General features: G+C 32.3%; 3 protein-coding genes across 3 annotated transcripts; all 3 read right to left on the bottom strand.

The window, feature by feature from the left end:
- Positions 1-245: 245 nt before the first annotated feature.
- LOC106385541 lies at positions 246-2,970 on the bottom strand. Its single transcript, XM_013825452.3, has 6 exons — positions 2,795-2,970; positions 1,806-2,034; positions 1,538-1,710; positions 1,069-1,342; positions 736-902; positions 246-644 (listed from the first exon to the last, which is right to left on the bottom strand). The coding sequence occupies exons 1-6, from the start codon at positions 2,955-2,957 to the stop codon at positions 484-486; spliced, it is 1,167 nt and encodes a 388-aa protein (XP_013680906.2). The 5' UTR covers positions 2,958-2,970; the 3' UTR covers positions 246-483.
- A 3,018-nt stretch (positions 2,971-5,988) lies between these two features.
- On the bottom strand, positions 5,989-11,280 carry LOC106388451 (putative transcription elongation factor SPT5 homolog 1). The gene is made up of 22 exons (XM_013828527.3): positions 10,767-11,280; positions 10,447-10,676; positions 10,221-10,367; positions 9,973-10,134; positions 9,810-9,893; positions 9,616-9,686; positions 9,173-9,533; positions 8,916-9,071; positions 8,751-8,848; positions 8,628-8,676; positions 8,381-8,533; positions 8,163-8,306; positions 7,958-8,054; positions 7,715-7,873; positions 7,601-7,649; positions 7,424-7,518; positions 7,264-7,342; positions 7,064-7,118; positions 6,859-6,976; positions 6,657-6,794; positions 6,478-6,572; positions 5,989-6,386 (listed from the first exon to the last, which is right to left on the bottom strand). Exons 1-22 carry the CDS (start codon positions 11,095-11,097, stop codon positions 6,141-6,143), a joined length of 3,117 nt encoding a protein of 1,038 aa, XP_013683981.2. The 5' UTR covers positions 11,098-11,280; the 3' UTR covers positions 5,989-6,140.
- Positions 11,281-12,749: 1,469 nt separating this feature from the next.
- On the bottom strand, positions 12,750-14,062 carry LOC106385542. Its single transcript, XM_013825454.3, has 3 exons — positions 13,749-14,062; positions 13,430-13,498; positions 12,750-13,068 (listed from the first exon to the last, which is right to left on the bottom strand). The coding sequence occupies exons 1-3, from the start codon at positions 13,902-13,904 to the stop codon at positions 12,895-12,897; spliced, it is 399 nt and encodes a 132-aa protein (XP_013680908.1). The 5' UTR covers positions 13,905-14,062; the 3' UTR covers positions 12,750-12,894.
- Between the last annotated feature and the right edge of the window lie 3,191 nt (positions 14,063-17,253).

The following is a 17,253-nucleotide window of genomic DNA, read 5'->3' as shown; positions in this document are numbered from 1 at the left end:
TATCGTATCAGAACATGATCATCACTTCAATTAGCAAATCAGAATTTTACAGAATATGGTGAAATATTTAATGTCAGTTACAAAGATATCAGACCAGAGCCATGTTTAGTCTGAGAAAGCAGTTTTTTTCTCATTTTCTTGAAACAAAGGTATCCAGATTTGTCTCAGCCATTATGAGTTTTTTGTTCTGACAGCGCCATTATGAGATAAATGCACAAATCATAACAATGAGAAACAATTAGAAATGTAATGATATTATCTGGATTTTTATCCAATTTTGTTTGCATGATGTTGGAATTGCTGTTTAGAGAGTAATTCATGAGTTATTAAAAAAAAAATAGCAGACGTGTTTTTATGAAATTTTCCTTTCTTTAAAAACAAACATGGATTTTTATTATTAACTGGTTAAATATAGCCGATAAAAAACACAGAGTGGTGGTTGATACTTGATATAAAGCATATTCCTTTATTTGGAAAAATCATCTAACTCGGGAAGTACTTGGTAGTAGAAATGGCCTCCAGTTCGACTTGAACCATCAGTGTATCATCCACAAGGAAACCCTTTGATGAATCTCTGAGATCATCAAAAGAGACGAACTCACTGAAACCCCATCCAAAGGATGTTATTCCGTACCAATTCTCCACTGTCAGGAAAAAAATGGAAGATCACAGGAGAGCACTCATTAATCGTATGTAAAATGTTTTCACTGCGAAGAATATATAGTATGTGCTTACGTTCCATCTGGATGTTGCCGAGTTTTAGTTGGTTAAGAACTTGAAACTTGGCTAGAACATAAACCGCCTCATAGGCTCCGGTTCTCTGGTTCGCAAGAAGGTGAAAAAACAATGACACCGCTTTTCCACTTCCGCTGCCACTACCACTTGGATTTATTCCTAATTGCCTGGTCATCATGTGGTACACATTTTGGTAACTCTAAAACAAGAACCTTTTTTGTCAGCAGTATGCATTAAGTATGCCAGGTTTGAATCCAAATGGTGACAAGAATAAAGTTACTATGTTAAATCATGAAACAAAACGTTTTATATTTAGAATTAATGTGGACCCACCATTTTCTTCCTGCGAAGGAGATGACATCTGAATAAGTATATTGGGTCACCGTGGAGAATCCCCTAATTGTCCAGGTGAATCTGTCTGAACGCTTACTAAAAGATAAAAGTTCTGATTTCTCAAAAGGCTTAGGAACAGTTACATCTACACCAAACTCGGAGTGGTCTCCATCATAAAGGTAACCGTTTTTTAGGTCTTTGAACGTATCAAGAGGGAGAACCTGAGAGAATCCCCCCATCGTTTTGAAGGCATTGAATCGGAATACATCGGTATCTACAGTTTAACACAATTGTGTTAATCACAATTGTGTTACCAAATATAGATTAATCACATTATCATTACTTTACACATAGCAGCATCTTTCTTGTTTTTTTTTTCAATTTTTGATTGAAAATGGGTTTGTTGGGAAGGATTATTTACAATTTTTGGGAGGGTTTTTACCAAAAAAAAAAGTTTAGCGAAGAAAACCTTGGATGGTGAAGTACTTCCTCTGGTTCCTGTTGAAGTTGTAAAACCTGAGATCCGCATAAACCTCTTGATGTGCAGAAGCGTCGAGACTCGACTTGTCAATGGCTACATAAAGGGAAAGGTAGCCTGAACCACCATCCTTGTTGTTCCCGTTAGGGTACACACGAAGAGTCCTATATACATAGTATGATGATACAATCAAATGAAATGTTTGGTATACATAAATATTTGATAAAGGCGAATAAATGATCAAATTATGATAACTTACCAGTTGTATCCACCAGCCGAAAAAGGACGAGTTTCATAATGTTCTGTTGAATTAAGGACTCTGTGGAAAGCCTCCATCTTCAAAGAGTAGGTCGATGGAGGACGTTCTCTCAGACCCTTCAGTGTGTTTGAAGAAGAGAGTTTATAATCACGCGATGAGATCTCTTGATGTTTTTGTAAGTAATGCATTTCTTCTTCCACGTTTGGGTTTGGTTCTGCACCTTCCTCATCTGCTTAAAAAAAAACAGAGCATCTTTGTAAGACAAAACAAGACAGAGGATTTGCATCCAAATCTCTTATATACTAAAACTCAAATCGTCTAGCTAATCAAATACAGCCAGACAACTGGAAAATGTTTTTCAGAAAAATATAAAAGTTTAATTAATTGTTGACATAGTGGTTAAAAATCTGAGCCAATTACAAAGTTAATCAATTAAAAAAAAAGTTAATCAATTGTAAAAAATAATTGCCCCTTTTTTATTGAACAACAAAATACAACTGCCCCTTACCACACAGAACTCCACGATTACTTTCATGGCACAAATTCAAACGGGTCTCTTCTATAGTTCTATATAATCGATATTACTTTGTAGAAGAGATTACGTGTGTTGGTCTGCATCACGTGTGTTTCACTTCATTTGGCCTTTGATCCATTTTGTTTTTATGTCATTCTTATATGCCTACTTTTGTAAAAGATGTCCCTTTTGGGAAAAGAATGAACGAATAAAATATATATTTTTTTAAAGTATTATAAAATTTTAGATATAATATCCACAATTTGTGGCTTTATGTAAAAACAAATTAACACTCTTCAGCATTTTTTTGGAGATGGTGTTTACATTTTTAACCAAAAAATGTAGTTTTCATACATATTAATATTAAGGAATTCAAAAACTTGTTTGCGTGTACGTAGTACTACTACGGGCCCAAACACTAGTATAGTATATAAAAGACATAGATACTTGAATATTATTGAGAGGACATATATACGCTGCGGATTTGTGTTGAAGTCATTGGTGATTTGTTGTATTACAGACTGGGAAGACGCATATGTGATGAAGAGACAAAGCAAGAGAGAGATAGTGTTTCTGTAGTGACAGTTCATCTTTTTTTCCTCAGTGGAGTGAAGCGTGAAGAGAATAGTGAGATGCATTTATAAGCCTACATGGATGCTTTATGATTGCTGTCTATGGATTTATAAGCCTACATGGATGCTTTATGATTGCGGTCTATGGATGAGAACTCGGCACGATAATGTTAATACAGTATAACCTCCTTAAATTAATACTCTATAAATTAATATAGTCTAAATTTTTTTATAAAATAATATAATTTTATAGTTTCAAATTGAGTTTTTGATTCAATTAGTATATCGATAAATTAATATCTCTATCAATTAATAAAAAAAAATATAGTTTTGGTGTAGTCCCAATATTATTACTTTATAGAGGTTTCACTGCCTTTTTAAATTAATACTCTATAAATTAATATACACTAAAATTTTTTATAAAATAATATAATTTTATAGTCTCAAATTGAGTTTTTGGTTCAATTAATATATCGATAAATTAATATCTTTATAAATTAATAAAAAAAAATATAGTTTTGGTGTAGTCCCAACGTTACTAATTTACAGAGGTTTCAATGTATATGTTTGCAATGGAAAATCAAAATTTTGTAATATTCTTTTTGGGATGATAACTAACGTGGTTTCATTTAGCACCATTGGCAAATTTGAACCCAATCTCTCAAGGGCAAGGTTGTCGTTAGCACTGTGCTGTATATTTGTCGTTTTACTATTAGTCACGTGAGCTATAAATAACAATAATAAGTCGTCAATATCGACTACTCTTGGCCGGTAGATCAATATTTTGTTTAAATATAAATTAGATCTCGATCCGCGCAACCGCACAGATTTTTATTTTCATTTACTTTTATATAAACATTTTGTTTTCAATTCTAAATTAGTATATATTATAATATATATGTGTCTATCAATTTTTAAAACACAATAAGTTTACGGTATATTTTTTTCATTGAATAGATTGTTTCAAACTTTCATATGTATTTGTATCTTCTTCTATACATATATTTTAGGATTATTATTTCACTATTAAAATCGTAACTATATATATAAAGATTAGTAAAATATTATTTTATTGTCATATTCAAAGATATTGTAACATTTCACAAATTTATAAAGTTTTTAAAAAATTAAATTTTTCTCTTCATAGATTTATATTATCGAGTAAATAATTAAACATTTAGTTTTTGTTTAATTTTTAAAATAAACTATATATTTTAAAATTCGTTTTTATTGGTTTAAGGTAGTAAAGATTAATCATTGTTAAATAATATGATTTTTGTTATTTAATTTTTTTTTAATAATTTTAAAAATTAACGTCGACAAATATTTAAATAATTAACATATAGAGGTATAGTATTACAATATTAAATTATATCTATTTAATTTGTACTATCTATAAATCCAATCGATCATTTATTGTTTAAATCCAATTATTGATAGCTCAATAAAAATTTATGGTAGGCCCAAAATTAAATGATAGATTATAGATTAAATGTAACATGATTTTCTAGGAATAGGTCAATTAGGTCTATTTTAAAAAAAAAATCACACATGAATCAAGGTTGTGACTTATGTTTTAATATATAAGACTAGATCTGGATCCGCGCCGCAACCACGCGGATGTTAATTTTTACTTTTACTTATATAGATATTTGGTTTTATTTCAAGAATGGTATATATTATAATTATATATGTGTATATGCATTTTAGAAACATAAGTAAGTTATTCATTTTTTTTTGTTTTTCATCAAATTAATTATTTCAAAATGTAACATGTTTTTGTATCTTCTTTTATATATTTTTGTTTGTTGAATTAGTGTTTTATTATTAAACACATGAACATGTATAAAGTTTTGTAAAATAGAAAATAATTTTCATTTCCAAATACATTGTAACATTTCACAACATGATAAAGTTTAACAAAAATTATACTTATATCTTCTTAGATTTTATGTCTGATATATGGTTTTATTTAATGAATGTATGAACCGCATATGTTAAATAGTCAATGATTGACTCAAGATAAATCCGTTTCGGGTTTTGTGAAAATAACTGAAATTCAAAAACCTAATAAAACCCGCTAAAACCCGAAATCCGGTCACCGGTTGAGCCACTGGTTAAATCAGTACACAGCTTTTAGTTTTAAATTATGTTTTTAAAATCTATTTTGTATAATTTTTAATTAAGAAATTAGGTTTTTCAGTTTTGTTATCAACATTTTATTAATGATTTTTATTTTTGGTATATTTTAGATTTAAGGTTTAACTTTATTAGTCACATCAAACATATAACTATTTATAATTTTTTAAGTCTTAATATTTTTTTGTTAGATGTCATAAACCTTAACTTGTTAATTTTTTTAAATAATCTAAACTATTTTTGATATCTTGTATGCAAAATAAAAATAAAAATATAGAAACTAAAGTTAAATATTTTCTAAAAAAATTTAAACATAAAATATTTACTTTAAACATAAAATATTTACATATCCAAACTGTTATTTTATGTTTTATATAAATATTATAAAATACTTAACCTTAGTTTCTATATATTTATTTTCATAGCTAATATATTATTATATAATACAATTAATTTATATATTATTCTACCGATCACCGACGGTCGATCCAATGATCTGATGACTCAGAAGTTCATCTGGTTTAGTGTTCGGATCGGATTTAAAAACATTGAAGCAATCTAATCATGTATCAAAAATGATGGTCATAACTGGTTATTCCAATTGTGATTTGTTTATTAACTTGTATAAACCAAACCGAGTAAAATGACTTATTTAGAAAAAATGTTAGGTTCGATATAAGCATTTTTTTTAAACACAGATATGCATCGTATGCGAATCATTAATGATGCAAATATATGTTTCTTAACTGATATGTTTCTTTAACTGAATCGTGTTTGTAGGAGTAGGTAGTTATTATAGTATCAAATAGAGTGATTTAGTAAGGCATAAATGTTATTAAGGAATAAATGAATTTGGATTTTCTAGTAAGGGTTCATTTAAAAAAAAATAACACATAGATTAACATCGTGACTTCTGAATTAATTTTAAATATATAAGATGTACTTTAAACAATTCCAATCATTCGTAAGATTTATTTAATCATGATAGGTAGGAAAAAGAACACCATCATCTAGAAATACGATTCGAAGTTTCTTTATAAACTATCGAGAAATTCAAAAATACAATAAACGGGCACAAGATGGAAACTCAAACGTTCATCAGAGCAAATCTCACGGTTGAACAAACTTGGCTAATATGGCCAGATCCAGAATCTTGACGTCGAGATTATCCTCAATCTTAACAATACCATCTGATCCGTCGATTCCGATCAGCTTACCTATAGAACCGCGATATTGGCCGCCAACGATTTTCACACGATCATTCTTCCTCGGAGGAACTATCTCCAGTTCGCCCGGGAGAGCCATTATAGTGTCACCTTCACCGCTCGACCCGAGAGACACTTTACACGTTCCATCCTAACAAAAGCAGCACATCACAACAGTGTCATTCACAAGACTGAGACTGATGTGTAACAAAAATGGAGTTGGTGAAAGGGAAAAGACTAACCGAGACATCTCGGATGACGCCCACATCGCTGTCTTCTCCAGCCTTGTGTATCTCAACCAATATATCAGGCATGAACCATGCTTCAGCATCTCCACCTGTGACATTTACAACAAAAGAAATGGAAACTTTTTGAGTTTATAAACTTCTTATGGTTTATCCTTTTAACAAAAGAAGGTTACCTATAACAGGAGACATGACATCGAGGCCAGTTCCAGGAGTCATTGGTTGTCCTCCAGGAGTTCCAGGTAAGTATGAAGCCGAGCTTGGCGTCATAGGTTGTCCAGGTGTAGATGGAAGGTAAGGACTTGGGGCATTAACTGCATGACAAGGTATGTGAGAGAACAGTCGACGCTTTTTGAAAATGATTAGATTGGATCTTACCATAGGCTGAACCACTATCTCTAGGTGTCCCCGCATCTGAGTAACTACCACCGGGTGTACTAGCCCATCCTGACCCAGGAGTTGGCGCTTCATATGCCCGTGAAGGAGGACTTCCCGGCTGCAAACAAGTGCCAATCAAACAATTTTAACTCACCGTTCGCCAATAATAAGGTTGAATGCAAAACATTAGATGTATAACTCTTACTTGATAGTTAGGACTCGTTCCCCAAGATCCTGGGTTCCCTTCTTCCCAGTTATCCCTGATGCCAATCACAACCATAATATGAGGGATATCAAAGTTTTTTCTTCGAACAAGACTCACCGTTATAAAATTGAAACATAGACCATGTTTGTGTAACATAAGGGGCAACATTGGTGAATACAAACGCAATAAAAAAAACATACCTAGGTGGACTCATAGGCGTGTAAGGATTCCACGCTCTATCGCGCATGGGTGTCCTCATTCCATCATGGATCGGTGTAGCTGAAATTTAGATTAAGTTTACCAAAGAGCATAACATATCAAATGAACATATTACAGAGGTACACGAGCTAGGAAACAAACCTCCAGCGTCCCGCATAGGAGTCATATAAGGATGAAGTGGAGTCCGTGAAGGATGCATAGGTGTTTCACTTCCCATGCTATACCGAGATGTATCTCTGTGTAGAAGAAATTCAGATGATCATAATCAATGTCCTTTACTGAAGTCTAAATAACTAAGAAGATAAATTAGTAGAATACCGAGACGGTGTTGTCACAGCCACATTATCTGATATTGCATTTCGATCAACTGCATTATACAACTATTGTTAGAGTCCATTCAACAAGTATCAAGAAGTAAATACAAGGGCTTGCCTGTCACAATCTTCATCTCAAGTTCAACACGCACTGTATCTCCTTTCACTTCTACTACAGGTCCCCTATATCCCTTGAAAGGTCCTAGACGGATTTTAACAGTAGTGCCCAACAAAGAATCGTCTCTCCCTCCTCTTCCACCCCTGCCCCTTCCTCTTGCTGCATTTTAATGATACAAATTAGATTATGTGCAACTGTATGTAGTACTCGTAACCAAAATAGAGAGGAGAAATCTGAACATACCATTATATCCCATGCCTCCGCGTTGAAATCGTCTTGGAGATGGAGGCACTGGGGCAGGAGCCTTGAAATTGCTAAATCTTGATAAGGAATCACCACCCTAGAATAGAAAAGTTGCTAGACAAAGTGAGGCTACAATACATATATTGATGCAACAGATTAAAAAAAAAAAAAAAAAACATGGCCATATAACGAAAAGAAGGCATACATTTCTATTAGCACCAGAACGTGATCCACCAACAACAACGCATGATGTGCATTTAGCGCAGATGAATCCGGCATGCTCAAGGTGATGCCGATCATATATAAACAAGACCCCTTTGTAAATATGCCTCACGGGACCTTGTTTACCCTATTTATATGTAAATTTGTTAAATATGAGATCAGTAACGTTGAGCACGTCAACCAATATGCAAAAATACTCACTTTGCTAGGACCCTCGACGATTCTGACATCATCACTCACAGAAATGACATTTTTGTAGCGATCTTGAACACTAATTTTCCTATCAAGCTTGCATTTGATTTCTCTGAGTTTGACAAGAGCAACCTCTGGTCTGTCAGGATTCCCTTTAAGAACCTAAGACATTAAAACAGAGTTGTTATTTCCTATAGCTCCATTGGTACGCGTATGACTTGATAATAGTTGTATTCTCAGAAAGTTGGCGATTTACCTGAAAAGCTTCATTCTCTAGCCGTATAGTTACTCCGAAAGTTAGGTTACTGCATCAAAACAATAAAGCTTAAAAAATGCGTGTAAATGGGAAAGATGCATCACTTCAAGTTATTCCACTTACTCCAGAAGCACAAGGTCATGAAGTTCATATTGCCCAATTTTGGTAACACCAGTCGTCACTTCTGAGCTCTCAACAACATGATCAGCAAACACGCGGACCTACGAGTATATCCCATTGGCATTTAGTCAGAAATAGACTCAATTAAAATACAAAAAATTGACTTACATGTTCTTTGGTCGTGTCAGACAGAAGGATGAGCACATGTTGATCAACTTTGACCACCATGCCTGTTGCTCCTTCATGTGTCCCAGAAACAACCTTCACGTGGTTTCCAGGCTCGAAGTATTTGCAGAGCTCTTTCTCATTTACAGCGAGAGGATCCTGCAACGCAAGAGTAATGATCAGCCTTTTTCCATGGGGGTGGATGATCTCAGAAAACATGCAGCAACCAGTTAAGAAAAGACAAAGAGTGGATTGCTTACAGGGAGACCTTTCAATCCTGATCTGATAAGAACGTTGTCTTCATCTACTTTCTCAACCCAACCTTTCAAGTTTTTGAGATCCCCTTTGATAACGATAACTGCATCACCCTTCATGAAATGACCTTTCTTTCTGTTTGCAAATAAAGTCGACAGACCACCAAAGTCGCCGCTCTCCCCATTTTCACTTGGTTTGTTGAATTTTTCAAGCTCGTCAAAAGTCGGTGTAACGTTCTGAGCAATGATGGACTTCAACGATACTGTTTTGTACATGAAGCCATCTTTGAAAAGCATACCACCAATATTTTCAAAGTAATCGCCGGTCATGGGATCACGCCGACGCTCAACACGTATGTGCAATTCCCTATACGCATGTAACAAATTTTAAAAGGTCCATAACAGGCATTATAATTAACGTACAACTGAACGGATTCTAAAAAGAGTACCTAGCTTCATCAATGTTCATGAAACGTGGAGGTGGAACAAAGGCTTTTTTCTTCGCAACTTCTCTTCCGTCCTGCAAATTAGTCAGGTAACACTTCAAAACCTTAGTATTGTCCAAGGCAAGATCCATTGAACTATTACTCTATTAGACAAAAATAAAACAATTTTCCCCCTTAATGATGGACAGAATCTATACCAGCTTAGAGGCTAGAGCCTGCAGATCAATTCTTGGAATTAACTTGACTGTAACCCTCTGGCGCACATTATCAACATCAACCACCTGCAAAGAACTTCCATTTTAGCAGTCTAAACTAAAGATAGTGTTGTTGTCAATGGAAAGACATTGAAATGGATCATACCTTAGCAAGATCACCTTTGTACGTCCCGATTTTCATTCTAACCCAGGTATCCCGAGACAGATCAATTGCTTTGCTTTCAACAGAGAGGACATCTGTCATTTCTCTTATGGGGACAAGTAAGATCTTCTGATTAGCATATATATTCCTCATTCCCTTGATTGCCTAGCACATGTAAAAAGAAACAACGCACATAATGACTTCACACCCTTCATAACATTAATGAACACAGAGAGCAACAAAAAAAATACCTCTTTGACGTGAGCTTCCTTGTCTGCTTCAACATATATATAGTTCTTAAGATGGTCAAGTGCAACAACAGATCTGATCTGCAAATCCGATCCTCGGTCTATGTATTTTTGCATAAGACACACCGCAACCTCCCTTTCACGGCCAATCTGACATTTGCAATGTGAAAAAATCAGGGAGATTCAATTCAATATATCATAAAAAGACATCAAAGTAAGAACCCCTTACCGCACATTTGACCATCCAGAGCTTTGGATCACGGACAGAAGGCAAAAGAGCTTGCTGCTCCACATCTGTAGCTTCTTCATCATAATCCTCTTGAGGCCTAGAGAACCTCTCTTGAATTCTCCTCTCCAGATCGTCCACATCCTCATCGTTTTCGTCAAATCCGCGGTCGTGATACCTCCGTCTATCAACACGCTCATCCGGAAGATCCGTTCCAGTATCCACTATGAATCCTGCATCATCATAATAAAAAAAAAAAAGCTTCAAATCATCAATAACAAAAAAAAAAAAAAACATTTATGTTAGAAAAATGGAATCCAAACCATCTTCTCCATCTTCGTCTTCTCCTTCTTCATCATCATCATCAACCTGGTCCGCTATGTCGTCTACGAACATAGCAGCGGATGACTTTTTTCTCTTAGGTCCACCTCCACCTCCTTTTCCTCGGCGGCTGCCGTAATCTTCGTCATCGTCATCGTCTTCCTCTTCCTCCGAATCCTCCTCCGCGTAATCATCGAAAAAACTCGATCTTCCTCTCTTCTGCCTCGAACCGCCGCCGCGGCTCCTTCCTTCGTCCTCCTCTTCCTCCTCCTCTAATTCCATTCCATCGTAGTCTTCGTCTACATCATCCTCTTCCCCTCGGTGACGCGGCATCTTTGGTAACGAGAATTAGGGTTTCTGATGTGGAATCCCCAAGCCTAGAATCGCTCTGTCTACTGCGGCTTTTTTACCTTGTTCCTTCTTCGTTTGTTTAGAGAGAACCCTAGATTTGTCTCCAGGAGTGAGAGAAAAGATCGTAGAGGTTGGTCTTGTCTTGTTTCCGACACACCTGGACCGGAATCACGGTTTAATACCATACCAGGTAATTTAGTCAAATTTGAGATCGTTCGCCTTTGGATCTAGTTTATTGGGCCTAAATCTCTGGTTTATTGGATCTACTAAACCCACAAAGTTTTGAATGGTAGACCCAAATTTTTTTTTTTTAAAAAAAACACGCAATAGATTACTAAATGGGAAATTGCACCCAATAGATATAAAAAAAAACAAAACTCGCTAACTAACTAAAAACACTCTCTCTCTCCTACTTTCTCTTTCTATCTCTCTCTACTCTCTCTCTAAAAATCTAATTTCACTTTTTTTTTAGCTATTTAGCAAATAAACCCTTACTAAATATTTTCTTTTTTTAAAAAAAAAAAGAGAAAATTTTCAAAATAGAACACATGTAATTTTCAATCATTCCAACAGATTTTTTTTTTTTTAGCTATATTAAAATGTCTTGTATTTTATAAATGAAATGTATCTTTTATAAATATTTAAAATTTCAAACTATTAACACAAATAATAGTATTTGTATTTGTATGTTTTAAATTTTTAAAATATTATAAATTACAAAAATTATTAAACATCACACAATGAATTTTTTTGTTATCAGTGATTCAAAGTCTTTGTTTAAAAAAGATACAAATGATCAAAAAAATATGAGTAGAAACAATTATTTAATAAATATCATATTAAAATATAGTTTACATCTATATTAATATCATTTAAATTTAATTATAGACCATATAAAATAAAAAATGTTTGTTTGGATTAATACAATTTATTTACGTGTTCACATCAATTTGATAATATACGTAATAGTTGTTGAATTTTTATATTTAATATATATTTAATATTTTATAATATGTAAAATAATATATAATATGTAAAAATAATTTATATACAATGTTCATTCCGTACAAGGCGCGGATCTTAATATAGTCTATATACTATAGAATATGTATCAGTGATTTCTTATAAATTCTATTTGTGCTATAATTCACTTTTCTATTTATTGACCAAACTCGTTGGTATACCTTTTCTCATAAATACATGTTATAACTTTAATTATATGATCTATCTTATTTTAGTAATATGTTATAAACTTATCTAACTATTCGTTTTTTATTTGCGTACTAAAGAATAGATACCATACCCTCTATTATTCAATGTTCCATTATTTCGGTTATTTTTTTTAGATCTTGAAAATATGGTATCTTTAAAAATCTGCATGATATATATTATATGCATTATGAAAGCGCATATCGCCAAGAATTATTGAGATTTGCGTTAGGATCAATGATTTTAAAACATTTACAAAAACAAATTTTAATAACTCCCAGCCGTCCTTCACCATTTCCAGACCACTTTGATTAGTCTTAACAAATTGCAAACTAAAACAGAGAGCTGAACTTATTCCCCCGACCTCTGTGATAGGTTTCTTTTGCCAATAATCCCATTGACTATATGCGTGCAATTCCATACAATGTTATAAGATTGTATATTCATATCGTTAAATCATTCAGGATACTTCTAGACACAAGGCAAATAACATTTTGTAAAAGGATTAAACAAAACCCAATGGGTTGATTTGTTCTTTGGTAAAGCACTAATTTATGCTGTTATGTTGTCCTAAGAGGGTAAACCTTTCTGGTTAACCGTAGCGTGAACTGATCTGGCAGCTGCCACTGCTGAATCTCCCTGTTTCACTATTTTCTCGAGTTCTCTCACTTTCTCTGTCAAGAATCTAGCATTTGTGGTGGTGGCGTGGACCAACTTGTTTGCAGTTTCTAAGGAAGTGCAAAGCTGAAAATTGAAGGGCAAGCAAGCAAACGATTAGTTTAGATACAAGCCAGCCACACGGAAACATTTCATCTGTCTATTCTAAAAAAACAATGTATCTAGAGAATCTCATAACCATGTATGAGACATTGGAAACACCCATAGGAAGTTAGAACCATCTTTAAAGACAATATCATCAAAAGACTGGAATTGACAATAACCAGAAAAAATTATATATGTTCCCATCACATCAGACAAGAGATAGTTGTAAAGGCAAGATGATTCCCATACCAAACTATTAGAAAACAAAAGGACAGACATGGTAATCGAAATTAACCTAGACCGCTAGACGTCAATATGTTGATTGTAAATCCTTATAAATTACCTCCAGAGTAAGAGAGGTCCATGAGTGATCAGAACCAGCAAACGCTCTGTTGAGTTTATCATAGTTGTCCTGAAACACAAAACAGCTGTTTTAAAAAATAATCTGCGGCAGAAAAGAGGCTTGCAAGCATTATCATCGATAAGAACAACAAAACAAATCGGTAAAATTTATAGATTAAGCTATAGTTACAGTACAGCTCTTCTTCCCTAACATTCAACCTAACAATGAAAGAACATTATAGATCGCAGCATAACCCAATGAAGATGCAGTAATGAGATTCACAAAGACCATTAAATCGATAAGCGATTAGAGGAATGACCTGAAAGAGGCCGGTTAGATCCAGTGGTTCAGAGATGGCATCAGTCTCTAATTTGGAAGCATTCTCAGGATTTGGTGGAGCTGAGACAACAGGTTCTTCAACGAGATCGGCAAGAAGATCTCCGATTGAAAGCAATGGTCCTCCCACTCCTTTCATCCCTGCCGAGATTAAATCGCAAAGCCTCTTGATTCGAATTTTGCAAATCTTCGTACCACGAATGTTACTCTCAATTTGCCTTCGAGGTTTCTGATTTAGGGTTATTTGGCATTTTAGGATTGTTCGACTCCAATGGGGTGTGTATCAACGTTATATTATTATTATTTTTTTTTTTTTTTCAAGATCAACGTTATATTATCAAAAAGCAGATTTTCATGTTATTTTCATGTTTACAGCATTGTACCATTGTTCATATTTACTTTCACTGAAAACTAATATTTTCACAAATATAGCAGAAGACTCTTGTACCTTATACATATACGAGGTGATTCTTTAGTACTGGTGCACAGATATAAATATAAATATATAATTACTTACAAAATAAATATATAATAATAACTGATTGATAGTTTGATTTCCGTTTTAAACTATTTATAACTTATATGTATACTTTATATTAATGATAGTATATTATTTTAATTAGATATGTACTTTCTAACGGGCTTGATATTCATTTGACTATATTAGATCTTTTAACTTTTCCAAATTCAACCATAATTTTCTTTTTGTTCTAAATAGATTAACTTTTGATTAATTTTATTATTTTACATTTAGACGGATTATTCTCTTAGATACGTAAATATACTTTAGTAAAATTATGTATAATGTTATATATCTTGTTTCAAAAATCAAAAACAAAAATAAATTAAAGTATTGATCGATTCAGAACTACATAAATAAATATAACAATAAATTTTTGAAATTTCATGCATATATATTTACAAAATAAATAAATGGTAACAATTAGCTAATATTTTACTTTTATTTATTAGTATGATTTGTAGAATATTGTAATTTTTTGTATAAAAATAAATAAAACATTACTACAAAAAATAATTTTTTTATTTTCCTTTTGATTTTGGATTAAAAAAAAACTTGATTAGTCCAGTTACTCATTTCGTGGTTATATTGAGTGACATATATTTCTTCGAATCCAAATATAGTTATTTTTATTCTTATGAAACCAAATCATGTTGGTTTTGTTTACCACATTAGTTCATTTTTTTTATCTTAGATGTAAATGTATATTTTTGTAATAATTCTAATAATCTTATATAGTTGATTTTTAAAGAAATATTAAAAAATATAAATGATGATCAGTAGAAAGTTGCATAAAAGAAAATAACTGATAAAATTTTGAAAGCTCATGAATTCATATTTATTTATTTATTTTGTTGTTAATTTAAACAGACTCAAACAGACTATGTAAACCAAGTCGGACGCTCTGTATCCATGTGAACAACAAAAAACGGTTGTCTCTTAGCACTATGTGCGAGGCTGTCCGCTTTAGTATTTTGCGTCCTTGATACATGAATAATCTCTGAGCTTATAAAACTTTCCCTGGGGATCTTGATGTCTTCCAAATAACTTGTAAAAACTGATCATTCTTCTGGTTTCGAAACCATATTCACCAATTGAGAACAATCCGTTGCAAATGTAACAAATGTTTGACGTAAATTCTGCATGCACTCCATTGCCCAAACTAAAGCTTTCACCTCTGCACGAAGAGAGGAAAGACAAGCACGAAAGACAAGCACAGACGTTTCGTGCGCCCATCAGTCCATCAAAGCTTTCCAAAGTACTATACCAACCTTGTCCGGATAGACAATCATGTTCCTTCCATGAGCCATATGTAAAACATTGCTACCTGTGTAGTTGGTGTTGCCCTCTGTATATTCAACAGTTGTGCCTCGCCCCACATGGCTGATTCAGTTTCAGCCAATTTAAGGGTGTCTCGTGGATCCATATCCAAGTTACTGCCATATGTAAAACATTGTTACCTGTGTAGTTGGTGTTGCCCTCTGTATATTCAACAGTTGTGCCTCGCCCCACAGGGTTGATTCAGTTTCAGCCAATTTAAGGGTGTCTCGTGGATCCATATCCAAGTTACTGAAAACTTTATTATCTCTCTCTTTCCATATATACCACAGTATCCATACGAACTGGTGATCTTCCATCATGAATTCATATTTATAATAATTAAAATGAGAATAAGAAAATGTAGATGTCGATTTTAGATGCATTTAGAGCTTGAATTGAGTTGTTTATGGTAGTTGGTGTATTCATGATCAGGGTCATTTTTGAAAAATCCCTATTCTAAATATATCTAATTCGAAGCAATTCAAGTATTTAGCTTCTATAAATTTATTGAGCATTAATTTGTAGAATTTTTAAATACTCAATAATTAGATCTGAGGATTCTTCAAAGTAAATTTTCTTCGTTTCGTAAAGACAGGCACTTTGACACTTTTCTAACTGATTGATAAAATGAATGAAATGCATTCATATTTTTATTAATTAAATATATGTAACCAATGAAATTTAAGATAAATAAAATTATTTATAAGATCAATTCATAATTAGTTAATATTAATTTTCAAAAAGCAAAAATCCTCCAAAAGACTCTAAATAATTTTTTTTTGTCAAAAAGAACACATAAAGGGGAAAATAATTAATAGAATTTTCATAAAAAAGATAAATAACAATTATATTCTTACTCTATAGATATGTTAATATAAATAATAAAAATAAAATTTTATTATATTTTTGAAGAAAACTTTATTTAATTGGAAACTTTTTATTTCGATGTTGGTTTTCAAAAATTTTGTTTTCTTTTTGAATTTTTATTTTCAAAAAAAAAATTATTTAAAAAAAGAAATGTTTGAAAACCATTATTTTAAAATTTAAATTTTAGTTATATATTTTTAAATCCTATACCTCACCCTATCTCCCCCAAACCCACCCACAAATATGAATTATAAGTCTAAGATTAGTTAACTCTAGAGATATAAATATTTATTACTCTTTTATTGAACCTTATTTTGGTCATTTCAAATATATGTGCTATATTTGTGATAAAACCTTTTAATGCTATTTTAGGATACTTAAAAAAAAGATTTAAACTACAATGAAATTTTAAAATGATATTTTTGTGTAATTAAGAAAAGAAGTGTCTCTTGACAAAAAAAAAAGAACTGTCAAAATGATAGGAAAATTTCAAGTTTACCCTATTTATTGTACTATAATTCATATTCACCTTCATCAAAGTGACATTTTTACAAATACTTTTTTCATTAAAGAGACAAAAGACTCTTCTAACTTTGCTTTATATATATATATATATATATATAAATATAAAAACTATTTAAATAAATAATAAAAATATTATATGGTTTTTGAATCATAAGTTTTAAAATTTGAACTTTTTATAAAGTTTTTTTTTGTTTTTTTATTTATTTATTTTTTTCAAAATTTCCTTTTGTAATTCGAAAAATCTTTTTGAAACTAT

The sequence above is a fragment of the Brassica napus genome, chromosome C3 (genome assembly GCF_020379485.1).
Source record: "Brassica napus cultivar Da-Ae chromosome C3, Da-Ae, whole genome shotgun sequence".
Classification (NCBI taxonomy): domain Eukaryota; kingdom Viridiplantae; phylum Streptophyta; class Magnoliopsida; order Brassicales; family Brassicaceae; genus Brassica; species Brassica napus.
Note: the sequence above shows the minus strand (reverse complement) of the source record. Positions and strands in the feature narration are given on the sequence as shown.

What these genes read in the sequence shown, in the direction of transcription:
- LOC106385541 (XM_013825452.3), bottom strand. Translation starts at nt 2,957, where the DNA reads ATGCATCTCACTATTCTCTTCACGCTTCACTCCACTGAGGAAAAAAAG. An exon ending in TCGGCTGGTGGATACAACTG is followed by an intron (nt 1,711 to 1,805) that starts GTAAGTTATCAT and finishes CTATGTATATAG; the next exon opens with GACTCTTCGTGTGTACCCTA. An exon ending in TCCTTCGCAGGAAGAAAATG is followed by an intron (nt 903 to 1,068) that starts GTGGGTCCACAT and finishes CATGATGACCAG; the next exon opens with GCAATTAGGAATAAATCCAA.
- LOC106388451 (XM_013828527.3), bottom strand. Translation starts at nt 11,097, where the DNA reads ATGCCGCGTCACCGAGGGGAAGAGGATGATGTAGACGAAGACTACGAT. An exon ending in AGGAAGCTCACGTCAAAGAG is followed by an intron (nt 10,135 to 10,220) that starts GTATTTTTTTTG and finishes TACATGTGCTAG; the next exon opens with GCAATCAAGGGAATGAGGAA. An exon ending in CTGACACGACCAAAGAACAT is followed by an intron (nt 8,849 to 8,915) that starts GTAAGTCAATTT and finishes ATATACTCGTAG; the next exon opens with GTCCGCGTGTTTGCTGATCA.
- LOC106385542 (XM_013825454.3), bottom strand. Translation starts at nt 13,904, where the DNA reads ATGAAAGGAGTGGGAGGACCATTGCTTTCAATCGGAGATCTTCTTGCC. An exon ending in ATCTAACCGGCCTCTTTCAG is followed by an intron (nt 13,499 to 13,748) that starts GTCATTCCTCTA and finishes TTTGTGTTTCAG; the next exon opens with GACAACTATGATAAACTCAA. An exon ending in GGACCTCTCTTACTCTGGAG is followed by an intron (nt 13,069 to 13,429) that starts GTAATTTATAAG and finishes TTCAATTTTCAG; the next exon opens with CTTTGCACTTCCTTAGAAAC.